Source organism: Oryza brachyantha, chromosome 9 (genome assembly GCF_000231095.2).
Source record: "Oryza brachyantha chromosome 9, ObraRS2, whole genome shotgun sequence".
Taxonomy (NCBI): domain Eukaryota; kingdom Viridiplantae; phylum Streptophyta; class Magnoliopsida; order Poales; family Poaceae; genus Oryza; species Oryza brachyantha.
Genome location: NC_023171.2, coordinates 12993617 through 13008277, shown reverse-complemented (window position 1 = coordinate 13008277; position 14661 = coordinate 12993617). Strand labels below are relative to the sequence as shown.

The 14661-nt window shown below is 38.7% G+C and overlaps 2 protein-coding genes across 3 annotated transcripts; both read left to right on the top strand.

Moving 5' to 3' along the window:
• Positions 1-521: 521 nt before the first annotated feature.
• Positions 522-4027, top strand: LOC102720460 (beta-glucosidase 32-like). Of its 2 annotated transcripts, none has more exons than XM_006661361.3 (13): positions 522-775; positions 1003-1066; positions 1172-1230; positions 1307-1382; positions 1469-1540; positions 1655-1742; positions 1857-2112; positions 2364-2479; positions 2657-2859; positions 2995-3020; positions 3110-3203; positions 3338-3440; positions 3551-4027. In XM_006661361.3, exons 1-13 carry the CDS (start codon positions 605-607, stop codon positions 3756-3758), a joined length of 1536 nt encoding a protein of 511 aa, XP_006661424.3. In that variant the 5' UTR covers positions 522-604; the 3' UTR covers positions 3759-4027. The 2 variants fall into 2 exon arrangements, with proteins under 2 accessions (XP_006661424.3, XP_015696785.2); XM_015841299.2 differs by having other exon boundaries at positions 2657-2868.
• Positions 4028-6593: 2566 nt separating this feature from the next.
• Positions 6594-11237, top strand: LOC102705942 (beta-glucosidase 32-like). Its single transcript, XM_015841298.2, has 13 exons — positions 6594-6749; positions 7037-7100; positions 7206-7264; positions 7358-7433; positions 7502-7573; positions 7691-7778; positions 7888-8143; positions 8235-8350; positions 9579-9790; positions 9962-9987; positions 10452-10545; positions 10671-10773; positions 10886-11237. Exons 1-13 carry the CDS (start codon positions 6594-6596, stop codon positions 11091-11093), a joined length of 1530 nt encoding a protein of 509 aa, XP_015696784.2. The 3' UTR covers positions 11094-11237.
• The last annotated feature ends 3424 nt before the right edge of the window (positions 11238-14661 follow it).

Below are 14661 nucleotides of genomic sequence, written 5' to 3'. Positions count from 1 at the left end.
CATGCCATCTACGCACTTCCCTTTTTTTTCATGTTTATTTTTATAATCAAAACTTTAGAATTTTATGACTGAAGTTGATTTTAAGGTTTTTTTTAAGTTTATAGTTTTTGATGCTAAAAATATGTATATAAAAGTTTAATCTGTATATTAACATTTTAAATTATTAATAAATTGTTTCCCCTATGCTTATTTTAGCGAAACAATGATGATGGCATGTCGTGCCCAGGTTCCAGTGGGCTCAGAAGCTAAACAAGGCCGAGTGGGTCCATCCAATACTGACACAATCCAAAATAACGAGTATTCACTCATTTTTTATTTAATGCTATTGATTTTTAAATCTATTGTTAATTGAAACATTTATGTAAATATACAAAATTATAATTATGTTTCAAGTATATCTAGTCCTAAAATAAATCATAATAAAATAAGTAACAATTAATAATTGAAATAAGAAAAATAATTAAATATAGTTTAGAAGTCGTCAAATGGAAAAGAAAGAGAGTCCAAATGGGTGGCCGACGTGCAACACAGAACAAGAATCACACTCTCTCTCGGCTACTTCAGCTATAGACAGCTACTACTCGGCTGGGGGCAAACGACAGCCATGGCGACCGGAGAGCTCGCCGGCCTACGAGTTCTCGCGCCCTCCTCCTCCTTGTCATTCGTCGCCGTCTTCCTCCTCCTGCTTGCCGCCGCGGCGAGAGGCGGCTCTGCGCTCACCCGGCGTGACTTCCCCGAGGGCTTCGTCTTCGGCGCAGGGACCTCGGCTTTCCAGGTAGTACCATCCATCCATCGACCATCATCTGCAGCTCTCTTCTCAGATGCTCATGCAGATATGTTCTCTGTGTTTCTTTCTTAGGGTTTTGGGTCTTGGCCGTGCATATCCATGAAATGAAATTTGACTGAACTTGTTGCAACGGATTTGTTTATGTGTTATCATTTTTCTTAATCTATTTCAATGTCTGAATTTTTTTTGTTGCAACTTTGCAACACCTGATGTAGGTGGAAGGGGCAGCTTCAGAGGATGGGAGGAAACCCAGCATCTGGGACACCTTCACTCATCAAGGTCCGAACAGATGGATGCTGATATCATCTCCCTATATGCTTTTGCTCTAGAAATTCTTTTTTCTTGGATACTCTTTACACATGAATCTGTCCATGATGATGACAGGGTACTCTGCTGACGGTTCCACTGCAGATGTTTCAGCGGATCAGTACCACCATTACAAGGTCAGTGCTGCAGTTTTGCAGTGAAGCTATAACAAGATCAATTTTTTTTTTTACCTTTTATTCTCAATGATGCCAGGAGGATGTAAAGCTTATGTATGATATGAGCCTGGATGCATACAGATTCTCTATTTCTTGGCCTCGTCTTGTTCCAGGTAGGCATAAATAATCTGACACCGTGAAACTTATACTGAATATGTCCTGAACATTTCTGACACTGAGCTTCCAATGGTTTAATTAGATGGAAGAGGAGAGATCAACCCCAAAGGCTTGGAATACTACAACAATCTGATAGACGAATTGATACTGCACGGTACACCTTACATGGGCCATATGCAAGATGCAACTCTTATGGCTGTACTTATGATTTTTTTTTTCTTTCCTGAATCTTGATCAACCCAGACCCATCTTCTGCAATGTTTGGCAGGAATACAACCTCATGTCACCATCTACCACTTTGATCTCCCTCAGATCCTTCAGGATGAGTATGGCGGAATACTCAGCCCCAGATTCATGTAGGTACCCACAAAAATCCAATGTAATAAGCTGAATGTTTAATTTCGCGACACAAATTGATCCAAACCAGGCAATTCTCTGTGAGGGATCATGCTGACATGTTCCAATTTCAGAGAAGATTACACGGCATATGCCGAGGTTTGCTTCAAGAATTTCGGTGACAGGGTGAAGCACTGGGTCACAGTGAACGAGCCCAACATAGAGCCTATCGGCGGCTACGACGCCGGAAACCAGCCGCCGCGGCGCTGCTCCTACCCCTTCGGCACGAACTGCACCGGCGGGAACTCCTCGACGGAGCCGTACATTGTGGCTCACCACCTGCTGCTTGCACATGCTTCAGCAGTGTCACTGTATAGGCAGAAGTACCAGGTCATAAATCATAACCAATTACTACTGTTCAATCTGTCCTCCTGATTCTTGCAAGAGTCATTTTACCATTCTTTTTTAAAAAGGTATCCGAAGATAACACAATTTCTAGTGTTAATTTTGATACCTCGAAACACTTTATACTTATCAAAATTTCAAGCATAAAATTTTAGTATAAATAATTTTTCTACGATGGTAAAATTGCTCTTCTTACAAATACAAGAACATTAACACCGGATTGGACATGGCAACAGGCAATCCAAGGAGGCCAGATAGGGCTAACCCTCCTGGGTTGGTGGCATGAGCCTAAAACCGATACACCAGAGGATGCAGCTGCTGCAACGAGGATGAATGAATTCCATATTGGATGGTCAGTACTTCAATTGTAGCAGCTGTAAAAAAATACACTCACAACAAGCTTAGAACGATGTTTATATACTCAAATTCTTTTCAAACACAAATCAACACGTGTTCGCGATATGAAACCACTTTTTTAATATTCATTCAGTTTTGCTGTTTATACCGTACTGGTCTGAAAAAAATGCAGGTTTATGCATCCTCTGGTACACGGAGACTACCCTCCGTTGATGAGGAGTCGCGTAGGCGCTCGCTTGCCATCGATAACGGCGTCCGATTCAGAGAAAATTCGTGGATCATTCGACTTCATCGGCATCAACCATTACCTCGTTGTCCGTGTGCAACCGAGCGACGCAAATGACCAGAGACTACGGGACTACTACATCGATGCAGGTGCTCAAAGTAATGATCTCTGAACCACAGACCAACTAATCTTGCATTGCCAAAAAAAAAAAAATCTGTTTGAAAGCTTGCAAGTTAGCATCTGCATGAGATTAACCGAGCTGATTTGCTGCTCATCTGGTGCAGATCCATTCAAAGAAGGATTCGACAAGGTACAATGAGCACAGTTGTTTCAGAAAAAAAATGTGTCAAGGCAACAGAAATTCAGTCTTGACAGTTGTTTGCAATGCACCCTGTGCAGGCGCACTTTGAGTACCATCCCTGGGCTCTTGGCAAGATGCTGGATCACCTGAAACTCGAGTATGGCAACCCCCCGGTGATGATCCACGAAAATGGTAGGCAAAGATCAACGGATCAACCACTGATCTGAACTCTCGAGCTATCTTCTCTAGATATGTGAGCTTCCCTGCAGTTCGCAGCACTGCGCCATTGCTGCTAGTGATTCAGCTATCAACTGTCACTTGCTCAGGCGTCGGAGACTCGCCGGAGGCCGCGGGCAAGATCGACTACGACGACGGCTTCAGATCGGAGTTCTTGCAGAGCTACCTGGAAGCTCTGTACCTGTCCATACGGTGCGTTCTCTTACACTGTCACTGCTCACTGAATGTTCAGACATGCTCTGCTCAAAGCTAAACTAATTCTTCCTTCTTTTTTTCTTCGCCGGCGGCGGCCGCCGTCGCAGGAACGGATCGGACGCGCGGGGATACTTCGTGTGGTCGCTGCTCGACGGGTTCGAGTTCCTGTTCGGCTACGGCGCGCGGTTCGGCCTGTGCGGCGTCGACTTCACCGCGGCGGCGAGGACGAGGTACGTCAGGAGCTCGGCGCACTGGTACTCCGGCTTCCTCCGCGGCGGCGAGCTCCGGCCGGAGAAACCGTACGTCTCATCCTGAGTTAGGATACATAAGATGATAAGAAGATGTATGGCCAATGCTGGCAAGTTAATGTGGTAATAGAAATTACCATATTTGTAATAGAAACGTCTGTAGTTCTTCTATCTAGCACCATAGGAATTGTGATTCTCTACCGCAATGTACCGTATTTTTGTCACTGACAGGTGGACCCAATGTACTTGCGGAGAAACATAATCCGTATCACAAATGGTGGATTACTATGTTTGAAGTCTCACCACTTATTAATAACACTTGATATTGGATCTTTCACTATTGTCGTCCTAAAATAAATTTATTTTTCAGTTTGTAGATACAATGTTTTGATTCTTCGTCTTATTTAAAACTTTTTTATAACCAATATTTTTATTGTTACTTGATGATAAAATATAAATAATACTTTATACGTGACTAATGTTTTTAGTTTTTTAAATATTTTTTAAATAAGATGAATGATAAAAATAAAATTACTATGAGCCGGGTAGTAACTTTTTAATTACATCTGATGTATATGAACTTGTCAGATGGGGGGTGAAAGCCGAGCATGGGCATCTGATTGGCAGGTGGGTGTATATGAACTTGTCTGGTGGGTGTGACATGGATCGATCCATCTGATTGCCGTTGCCATAGGTGTGCGTGCATGCCGGCTATGTGGCAGGATTGTATGCACGTATATCACCAGTGATATCTATGACCGGTGCCTATAGGCATTATTGTTAGGTATGGACTGGTACATTAGGGCATTCCTAACCCATAACACTAGATATAGTTTTTATAAACTTTATATTATAAAGAAACTAGTACTAGACACTACTCTTCTAATGTAAACACCACTATTACATGCTTCAATTTAATGCTACTTATCTCACATAATATCTTGAATGTTGTGTAGAAACCATGTCTCATGCAATACATGGTTTCATTCTCTTTCCTCATTTATTCACTTGTCACATCATCTTTCATCCTAGATGTCTACTTATTTAATATTATTAACACCATCCTAGTTATTGGGTTGCGAATGCCCTTATTACTCTAAAATATATAAAATTATATTTTCTATCAGATGTGTTACTACCTCCGTCCCATAATAACTTTATTTTTCGTTTTTCCGTGTCAATATTTGACCATTCGTCTTATTTAAAAAAATTGTAAAAAAACTTTAAAAAATTAGTCACGCATAAAGTACTATTTATGTTTTATCATCTAGTAAGAATAAACATATTAATCATAAAAAATTCAAACAAGACGAAGAGTTAAAACATTGTATCAAAAAACTGAAAAATGATCTTATTTCGGAGCAGTACGTATCTTGTTTTCAGGATTTTTCTATGTACTTACCTTTTGGATTCGATTGGTTTTTAATATTAAAAAATTATGAGGTAAGTAAAATTTATAATAAAAGTAGGCAGTGAAACGTACTCACAGCCACTACTTTTGTCTTCTTTTAAAAAAGGTATAGACCTTCACGGTGATCCAACATGTAGCAAAACCACCGCGTACACCAAAGTTGATCGTCTCCTTCTCCGAGGCATGGATCCACGCCCACGTTAGGGCTACCACCGGGTATCTATTACCCATCCTTGTATACATACACATAATATTTGAGTATGATATATGCGAAAATAATTAATCATTTAAATTTAGATATGAAAAGGGTACTATACATTTTACCGATTTTATATCTACCTATTTAGTATTTATAAACTCATATATAAAATTTCTATACTTGTGTTCATATTATAAAATTTATTAAGTTTAATTACTACCTCTGTCCCATAATAATCTTATTTTTCGTTTTTCCTTGTCCAACATTTGATCATTAGTCTTATTTGAAATTTTTTTATGATTAATATTTTTATTATTACTAGATGATAAAATGTGAATAGTACTTTATACGTGACTAATTTTTTTAAGTTTTTGTATAAATTTTTTAAATAAGACGAATGGTCAAATACGGAAAAACAAAAAATGAGGTTATTATGGGACGGAGGTAGTAAAATTTAGAGAGGTGGTTTATTACGATGAAAATGAACTTTATACAATTTGCAGTCCATTTCTATATTTAGGGCCCAAATATGTTCTTTCTCTTACCCATTTGATTACTCATATACATTTTTAATACTTCCTCCAGCTTTCTTGACACATTAACTTTTAGAACTATGTTTAAAATATTTTGATAAACTTCTTTTGGCTTAGCTAGGAAGAGCACATTATCTAAAGAAATCTATGAAAAAGCTCCAAGATTGCATATATTGACAGCATGGATAATTCAAATTAAAAGAATATAATGGTGTAATTATCTAGTTTAGGTATAGCTAATATTCTCGAAAATAACGGGCGAGTGGCAGGTCTACGGGACGATAGCTGGGGTGTTTCATGTAAAAAAACGAATGTCATATTGTAAAAAAAATAATTTAGAAAAGTTCTTTTATATACATATTTTTAGCTATTTAAAAATCAAGACTGAAAAATAATTTTCGGTAAAAAGTTTTAAAAATTAATTTCAAATGTACGATTGAAAATTTAATTTTTGATTTACAAGAATAAACAAAAGGTAAAAGATGGAAGCGTGTTTGGCCGAGGCGGAACCGCGGAAGAGGGATGGGGCGAGCTAGGCCGGCGACGGCGATCGCCGCCGTGTTCAGTGGGATGCAGCCATGCAGGTGCACGAGGGATGGTTCGTCTTGGACGCGCATGCCGTCCACGTGGTGCAAGAAAACTCGGCCAAGTGGGCCCCGCCCAACACCGAGAAGAATTAATCACACTCGCCTCGGCTACTTCATTCATCACGCCGGCAGCCAGGCAGCCCAGCTACTCGGCTGCGTGCGAGCGAGAGCAATGGCGGCCGGAGAGCTCGCCGGGATGCGGGTTCCCGTGCCCTCCGTCGTCTTCTTCCTCCTGCTGCTTGCCGCCGCGGCGAGAGGCGGCTCTGCGCTCACCCGGCGTGACTTCCCCGAGGGGTTCGTCTTCGGCGCAGGGACCTCGGCTTTCCAGGTACGCACGCACGCTCGATCCATCCATCATATGCAGCTCACACAGTCACACTTCACAGATGCTCGTGCTCAGATGTGTTCTCTCTCGTTTTGTTTTGAGACTTTTTTGGTTCTTTGATTCCTTTATTTGGACGAAACCTGTGTAGATAGCGCAGACTGAACTTGTTGCATCGGATTTGTCTCTGTATTGTCATTATTTGTGTCTGTTGCAAAGATTTGCACTCGTGTGAGCTCTGTAGTTGTTCAAGATCTGAATTTTTTGTTGCAACTTTGCAACACTTGGAGTAGGTGGAAGGGGCAGCTGCTGAGGATGGGAGGAAACCCAGCATTTGGGACACCTTCACTCATCAAGGTCTAAACAGATATATCATGATATCTTCTTGAACAATTTTCTCATGCATACTCTTTGGACATGGTTGCAAATGTTCTGTAATAAATTTGTCCATGATTATGACAGGGTACTCGACCGACGGCTCCACTGCAGATGTCTCAGCAGATCAGTACCACCATTACAAGGTCGATCAGTGCTGCACTTGTGCAGTGATAAGTTCAGATATGACACAAATTCTATAATAAGATTAGCCTTTTTTTTCCCCTCAATGATGTCAGGAGGATGTAAAGCTTATGTATGACATGAGCCTGGATGCATACAGATTCTCTATTTCTTGGCCTCGTCTTGTTCCAGGTGGACACGAATAAGATACTACTGAATATCTTGCGAACATTTCTGACAGTGAGTTCCAAATAATTCAGATGGAAGAGGAGAGATCAACCCCAAGGGCTTGGAATACTACAACAATCTGATAGACGAATTGATAATGCACGGTACACGTTACATGGACAATATGCAACTCTAAACTGCTGTACCTGTACTTATGGAGTTCTTTTGTTTCTTTCTTGAAACTTGATTAATCTGGACCCATATTCTGCAATGTCTGACAGGAATACAACCTCATGTCACCATCTACCACTTTGATCTTCCCCAGGTCCTTCAGGATGAGTACGGTGGAATACTCGGTCCCAGATTCATGTAGGGCCCCTCAAAACTCCAAAAAATCCTATGTGACAAATGGATTCAAATCAGGCAATTCTCTTTGAGGGATCGTGTTGACATGTTCTAATCTACCATGTATTTTCAGAGAAGATTACACGGATTATGCCGAGGTTTGCTTCAAGAATTTCGGTGACAGGGTGAAGCACTGGGTCACACTGAACGAGCCCAACATCGAGCCCATCGGCGGCTACGACTGCGGCTATCAGCCACCGCAGCGATGCTCCTACCCGTTCGGCACGAACTGCACCGGCGGGAACTCCTCGACGGAGCCGTACATTGCAGCTCACCACCTGCTGCTTGCTCACGCTTCAGCAGTGTCTCTGTACAGGCAGAAGTACCAGGTCATAAGTCATAGTTAATTATTACTGTTCAATCTGTAATGTTTCTTGCAAAATGTCAAGAACATCAACACTGATTTGGGCATGGCAACAGGCAAGTCAAGGAGGCCAGATAGGGCTAACTCTCATGGGTTGGTGGTATGAGCCCAAAACCGACACACCAGAGGATGCAGCTGCTGCAATGAGGATGAATGAATTCCAAATTGGATGGTGAGTACTTCAAATGTTGTAGTAGTACTTGAAAGTCTCAAATCCCAAAGAAATACACTCATGACAAACTCAAATGATGTATATACTCAGTTTTGTTTCCAAACATAAGACCACATGTTTACGATATGAAACTATTCCTGATATTATACTCACTACTCATCAACCCATGCACCTCACTGGCCATATGTTAATTCAAAATTAAATATACATACGGTAACTTTTTTGTTAGAATTTTTGCATTCTCCGTATTGTGTTTAATTTGATTTACTAAACTACTGGCTATTTAATATTAGCTTTTGGTTCTTTACATATCTCTTGTAAACTGCTATACTGATGTAGTTTTTCCTATAATTTTGAAGTTTTAGTTTTCATTCTGGATTGAATTTTCAACTCACAGTAATTTTAGTTTCACTTTTTAGATACATGCTTCCTGTCCATTTGTCATTTCAATAAATTTGTATTACTAGTTGGATGGAAACATCTATTATTTGTAGTCTCAATTTTGCTTCAAATTTAATGTTTTCATTTATTTTAGACTTACGTTATGGTATTTGTCTCTGTTGGTCGCTTATACTAATTGTAGTGGCTAACATGTCATTATTTTCCCTTGAAATAGCTATTGGCAATAATGAATTTCTATGTTATTATATCAATGATGATATGTAAGTTTCATGGAAAGAAGTATCTATTAGAGTTTATTTTTCTGGTTTACGTAGGCCGAGCATGTATAGGCATACAAAGCTTTCTAAAGTAAGAGTATTTTTCAATGGTTGACCCTGGAGTATTAATACTCTTAAAGACTATTAAAATTCGAGGACTAGGAGAGTTCAATTATATGCTCCCTTTGTTCCAAATATAGCTATCTAGTATTGCATGTGACACTACACATATCCATATTCATTATGTTAAGTAGTGTTACACCCAATACTTTGTAACTACTGCCTTCGTCCCTAAATATTTGACGTCGTTGACTTTTTTATACAAGTTTGATCATTCGTTTTATTCAAAAAATTTATATAATTATTAATTATTTTTATATCATTTCATTTATTGTTAAGTATACTTTTATGCATGTATATAGCTTTACATATTTTGCAAAAATTTTTTAAATAAGACGAATGATAAAACGTATAAAAAAAATCAATGATGTCAAACATTTAGGGACGGAGGGAGTCTATACTTCTCGTGATTTTATACTGTACTGCTCTCTTGTGTGAAAAAAACGCAGGTTTATGCATCCTCTGGTGCACGGAAACTACCCTCCGTTGATGAGGAGTCGCGTAGGTGCTCGCTTGCCATCCATAGCGGCATCCGATTTGGAGAAAATACGTGGATCGTTCGACTTCATCGGCATCAACCATTACTTCGTTGTCCGTGTGCAGTCGAGCGACGCAAACGACCAGCGACTGCGGGACTACTTCGTCGATGCAGGTGTTCAAAGTAATGCTCTCTGAACCACGTACGCATCAGTTAACTGCATCTTGATCTTGCATTGACCATGGATTTCTACAAGCCAGCTGCATTGTTTTTTTTTAATTTTTTCTGTTTGAAGGCTTGCACATTGCATCTGCATTAGATTAACCGAGCTGACTTGCTGTTCATCTGGTGCAGATCCATTTGAAGAAGGATTCGACGAGGTATATAGATAAGAAATGCATTTTGATCACTCGTGGAGATATCATCTCATTTTTGCATGACATCCAAATAATTAATAAAAAATTGAAATACTAGATTTATATGTAATATATTACTCCACAATGTCCAAATTCAGCATATGTTAGTTGTAATAAAAACAACAAATTAAACTCAGGTCAGCATGCACATATTCATATTTATTTTTTTGTTGCAACTTATAGAAATAAAATTTGATCTTGCATGTTTGTATTAAAGATCAATCTATATTGTCATTTTTTTCATAACTATTATACAACATGCAAAAACCGAGATGATGGCCCCTCGAGGATTTAAACGAGTTTGCTATATAGATAATCAAGCTGCAACTGTCAGCACAGTTGTTTCAGAAAATGTGTCAAGGCACCAGGGAGAACCAAAAAAAAAAAAAATTCAGATTTTGAAAGTTGTTTGAATGCAACATGTGTAGGTGCACTTTGAGTATCATCCCTGGGCTCTCGGCAAGGTGCTGCATCACCTGAAACTCAAGTATGGCAACCCCACGGTGATGATCCACGAAAATGGTAGGCAAAGAACCCACTGATCTGAATTCTCGAGCTAATATTTCTCAAGACATGGAATGGAAATCTCTCTGCAGTTCGCAGTACAGCACCAATTTTTCACTTGTGTTAAGCTATCAAATTGTCAGGCGATCCAGACTGGCCGGAGGCCCCGGGCAAGATCGACTACGACGACGGCTTCAGATCGGAGTTCTTGCAGAGCTACCTGGAAGCTCTGTACCTGTCCATACGGTGAGTCCTCATACACTGTCACTGCTCACTGAATGTTCAGAAAAGACAGGCTCGATCTGCTTAAGCTCAAGAGCTTTTTCGCCGGCGGGCGGCGGCCGTCGCGGCGTCGCAGGAACGGATCGGACGCGCGGGGGTACTTCGTGTGGTCGCTGCTCGACGGGTTCGAGTTCCTGTTCGGCTACGGCGCGCGGTTCGGCCTGTGCGGCGTCGACTTCGCCGCGGCGGCGAGGACGAGGTACGCCAGGAGCTCGGCGCGCTGGTACTCCGGCTTCCTCCGCGGCGGCGAGCTCCGGCCGGAGAAACCGTACGTCTCACTGTGAGTTTGGAGGAGGAGGAGACGTACTCAACAAGAAGATGGCACTTCTCCTATTTTTTTCTAAGTTCTTTGGTATCTTCAAGGCCAATGCTGGCAAGTTAGTTTCTTTCTTGGCTGTTCTAATAAGGACTATTTTTGTAGTCATAAGATTATAATTACCACTTTTGCTATCGATCACGTGTTTGATTTTTTTGCGCGCACAATGCATAGATGCTAGGGTAAAGGACGTGTGTGGGCATTTTAACTTGCATGCATGCCTTCAAATTATCATCCAACAACACTTGATGAATTTGAATTTGAGTGACGGAATTAAAATTTTCAAAAAATTGATCACTAGGCGGACTCATAGGCGGACTCATATATTAGAAGTTATCATATTCTCTATTGTGAAATTTAGTTCCTCTAGATATTATTGTGTACATTAAGGTATTAATTTTTTATAAAATATGGCAGTATCGATAAGAACCATAAAGTTTTTCCTTTTATAGTTCTTGATATTGTATTTTTCATATTTCCTAATGCCCTGTTACATTAAGGTCAAAACTTTTAGCATAAAATTTGATACACATGTTTTTATAAGAAGGTTAAATTTATATACCTTTTTATTTTTCTGTTTGAAAGTAGAAGCTCAAACCCTCTACGTAATGGACTCAACTCAACTCGATTACCGACACGTGGATCCTATAATAAATAGAGCTCGCAAGTCAATCAAGCATACTGCTTAGAGCAGATACAATATCACCCTATAAACCAACTATAAGAAGACAAGAGAGAAGAACGGTGGATTATAGATTTGTAACCATCTGTAGCATGGACTTCAAAACAAATGTACGTATGATATGTGAAACTGAAGATTAATTATGTAATATATGTTTATATGTAACTATGGTATGAATATGAATTGAATATTTATTTGACTATAAATGATTTGAGGCAGGTTGGCACATCCGTATCAATATTACATTTATCGTTCTAGGATGTTTATGAGAAAATATGGGCCGACAAAAATTGAATATAGGTCCTAGGACCCTCTGTATGGTTGTGATGGGGAGGGTAACTGGAGGAACGACGAAAAGAAAAGGCGATTGATGAGTAAATAATATTCTAAATAATACTTTAGGATAAATTTTGAATACCAAGAGCATCTCTAGGAATATTAACATTTTACTTTTTAAAAACTTATATTAGGTTTATCTAGAAAAATATTAGGTATAAAAATTACGTACTTCTCTGACAAAAATCTAAAACTGAATTATTAGAAACATATATTTTTATCCTAAAGTTAGGATACAAGAGAACTAGTTTTAGATATGTGTAAATATTAGAAATGTATTTGATAATCTATTAAAGATATATTTTAGTCTAATTCATAAATATAATTTTAGAGATGAATTTTAAACAATCTCTCATAGATGCTCTAATTGACGAGTCTTTTTTTTTTGGGTGAAGGAGTAGTGAAAACTAAAAATTACCGAACCCACCTTCTTGCCCTTCTGGGGAAAAAGGTCGGGATATAATGTGAACGAGAAATTGCAAAGTGAAAAAAGTTAACAACATATCTATAAATAAAAAATAATTTATCTATACTTATCTAAAAGTAAGACTAAAAAATAAACTATGATAAAAAATCTTTAAAAATCAACTATAAATTTAAGATTAAATATTTAAATGTTAGGTTATAAATATTAGCGAAAAGCTACGAGTGAAAGGGTACCTAGTCACGAAAAGAAGAGAAGAGAGCGGCCACATCCAGAGATGGTCACCGAGTTGAGCTGCACTCCGGTGTGTGCGCCACCTGCGTTACTACACAGCTCTCGTCATGGTTCTTGTTACCACCTGAATTTGCCAGAAACGGTGACCAATTTGGTCCACGCACGCACTCTTGCCACGTGGCTGCATTTCCCTGTGCCTGACATTATCTTCTCCTTTTCTTTTAAGAAAAAAACAGTTACGTGTACATCGGCACGTATGGGTGTGTCTGCCGCATTGTCGACTAGCTAGAGCAAGTACAATATATCAGATCAGCTATTAGTATATTTTAAAAAGATAAGAGGGGAGAAAATAGATATGGGCTACTAATTTGCCAGCTATACACGGGCTTAAAATAAAATGTGTGTATAACATATGGGACCATGTATTGATGTTTTGTAGGTAACTATTATATAAATTGACTATTAGATTGACTATAGATGAATTGGAGTTAGTAGTTGGCTATACTATTGAACTTGCTCTTAGGCGCATGTTTAACCTTTGTTTTTCTGGGATGACTTGATTTGGAGAGAGTATTTTGCTGTTAGCATATTTTTTAAACTGCTAAATGACGTGTTTTGTATAAAATATTTATATAAAACTTTCTTTAATATATATATGTAATACATTTTTCAACTCTTAATTAATTATATGTTAATCATATTTTTCATTAAAGAATGAATTGGGAAGGCTCATAGCTCTGTCGGCTATGTAAACTTTATGAAGATTCCATTCACATTTTATTTCAGTGTTCAATTTTAGTTTTGTCCGGTGTATTTATAAAGATGCTTTAGGTGGGAGAAAAATTCTAGTCGTTTTTGAGGATTTTGTTGATTGCTTTTTTTTTTTGCCTCATGGAGTTATTTTTGTATAGAGTTTATTTCTGTCTTTTACCGCTTATTAGTAGTAACTTTGACCAGTAAGAAATGATATGGTATTTCGAGATCTGGCTGCTAACTCTTCGTCGAATATGCCCCTCCGGGTGATTTGTATTCTTTTACCACGAAAGATGTTGCTGAGAGAGGAGGAAGTCGAAGTTCTAGAATGCTGGATCACAGCCCTCCAACTCACGGTAAGGCGGCTCTAGGATGTAAGATCATGGATTGTCAGAAAAAAGGTCGCTAGATTTTTATTGGTCGCCTGTAATATATTAGCTGGACTTGCTGGTGTTTTCGTGCTTCTTTTAGTTGGAAGGCGATGTTTTCTGTTATTCTGAGTTTATTGCGAATCTTTTTATTTTACAAAAACATAACATCGAATTATTGGACACATATTTGAATTATTAAACGTAGTCTAATTATAAAATAAATTTCAAATTTCACCTGGAAACCGCGAGATAAATCTTTTGAGTCTAATTAATCCGTCATTAGGCATGCTGGTTACTGTAGCACTTATGGCTAATCACATCCTAATTTGACTCAAAAGACCTGAATTTACTTGCGGGCAGAAAGAATCTTTTGCCTCACGATTTCCCCCATAATTGTGTAATTATTTTTAATGCTCATGTATATTAAATGCTTTATTTAGGTATTCAAAAATTCGGTGTGATGTTTTTGATAAAAGTTTTTGAAAACTAAAAATGGCCTATTGTAAAACTAGTATCATCCCTGCTTTAATATTTAATAAAAAGCTGGACTCTGGTCTGTTTACATAAATACATACATATACGAGATTTGCTCCGGTTCAGTACCTTGAGGTACCGCTACCTTAAGATATCAAATCGTTTCTCACTATTATATCTAGTTGAGTATAATGTGTACTGTTAGATTCAATGATCAGAAACGATTTGATATTACGAGGTACCGGCATACAAGATATAAGCT

What these genes read in the sequence shown, in the direction of transcription:
- LOC102705942 (XM_015841298.2), top strand. Translation starts at nt 6,594, where the DNA reads ATGGCGGCCGGAGAGCTCGCCGGGATGCGGGTTCCCGTGCCCTCCGTC. An exon ending in ATCAGTACCACCATTACAAG is followed by an intron (nt 7,265 to 7,357) that starts GTCGATCAGTGC and finishes CAATGATGTCAG; the next exon opens with GAGGATGTAAAGCTTATGTA. An exon ending in TTGGCCTCGTCTTGTTCCAG is followed by an intron (nt 7,434 to 7,501) that starts GTGGACACGAAT and finishes CAAATAATTCAG; the next exon opens with ATGGAAGAGGAGAGATCAAC.
- LOC102720460 (XM_015841299.2), top strand. Translation starts at nt 605, where the DNA reads ATGGCGACCGGAGAGCTCGCCGGCCTACGAGTTCTCGCGCCCTCCTCC. An exon ending in AGACGAATTGATACTGCACG is followed by an intron (nt 1,541 to 1,654) that starts GTACACCTTACA and finishes AATGTTTGGCAG; the next exon opens with GAATACAACCTCATGTCACC. An exon ending in TGTATAGGCAGAAGTACCAG is followed by an intron (nt 2,113 to 2,363) that starts GTCATAAATCAT and finishes ACATGGCAACAG; the next exon opens with GCAATCCAAGGAGGCCAGAT.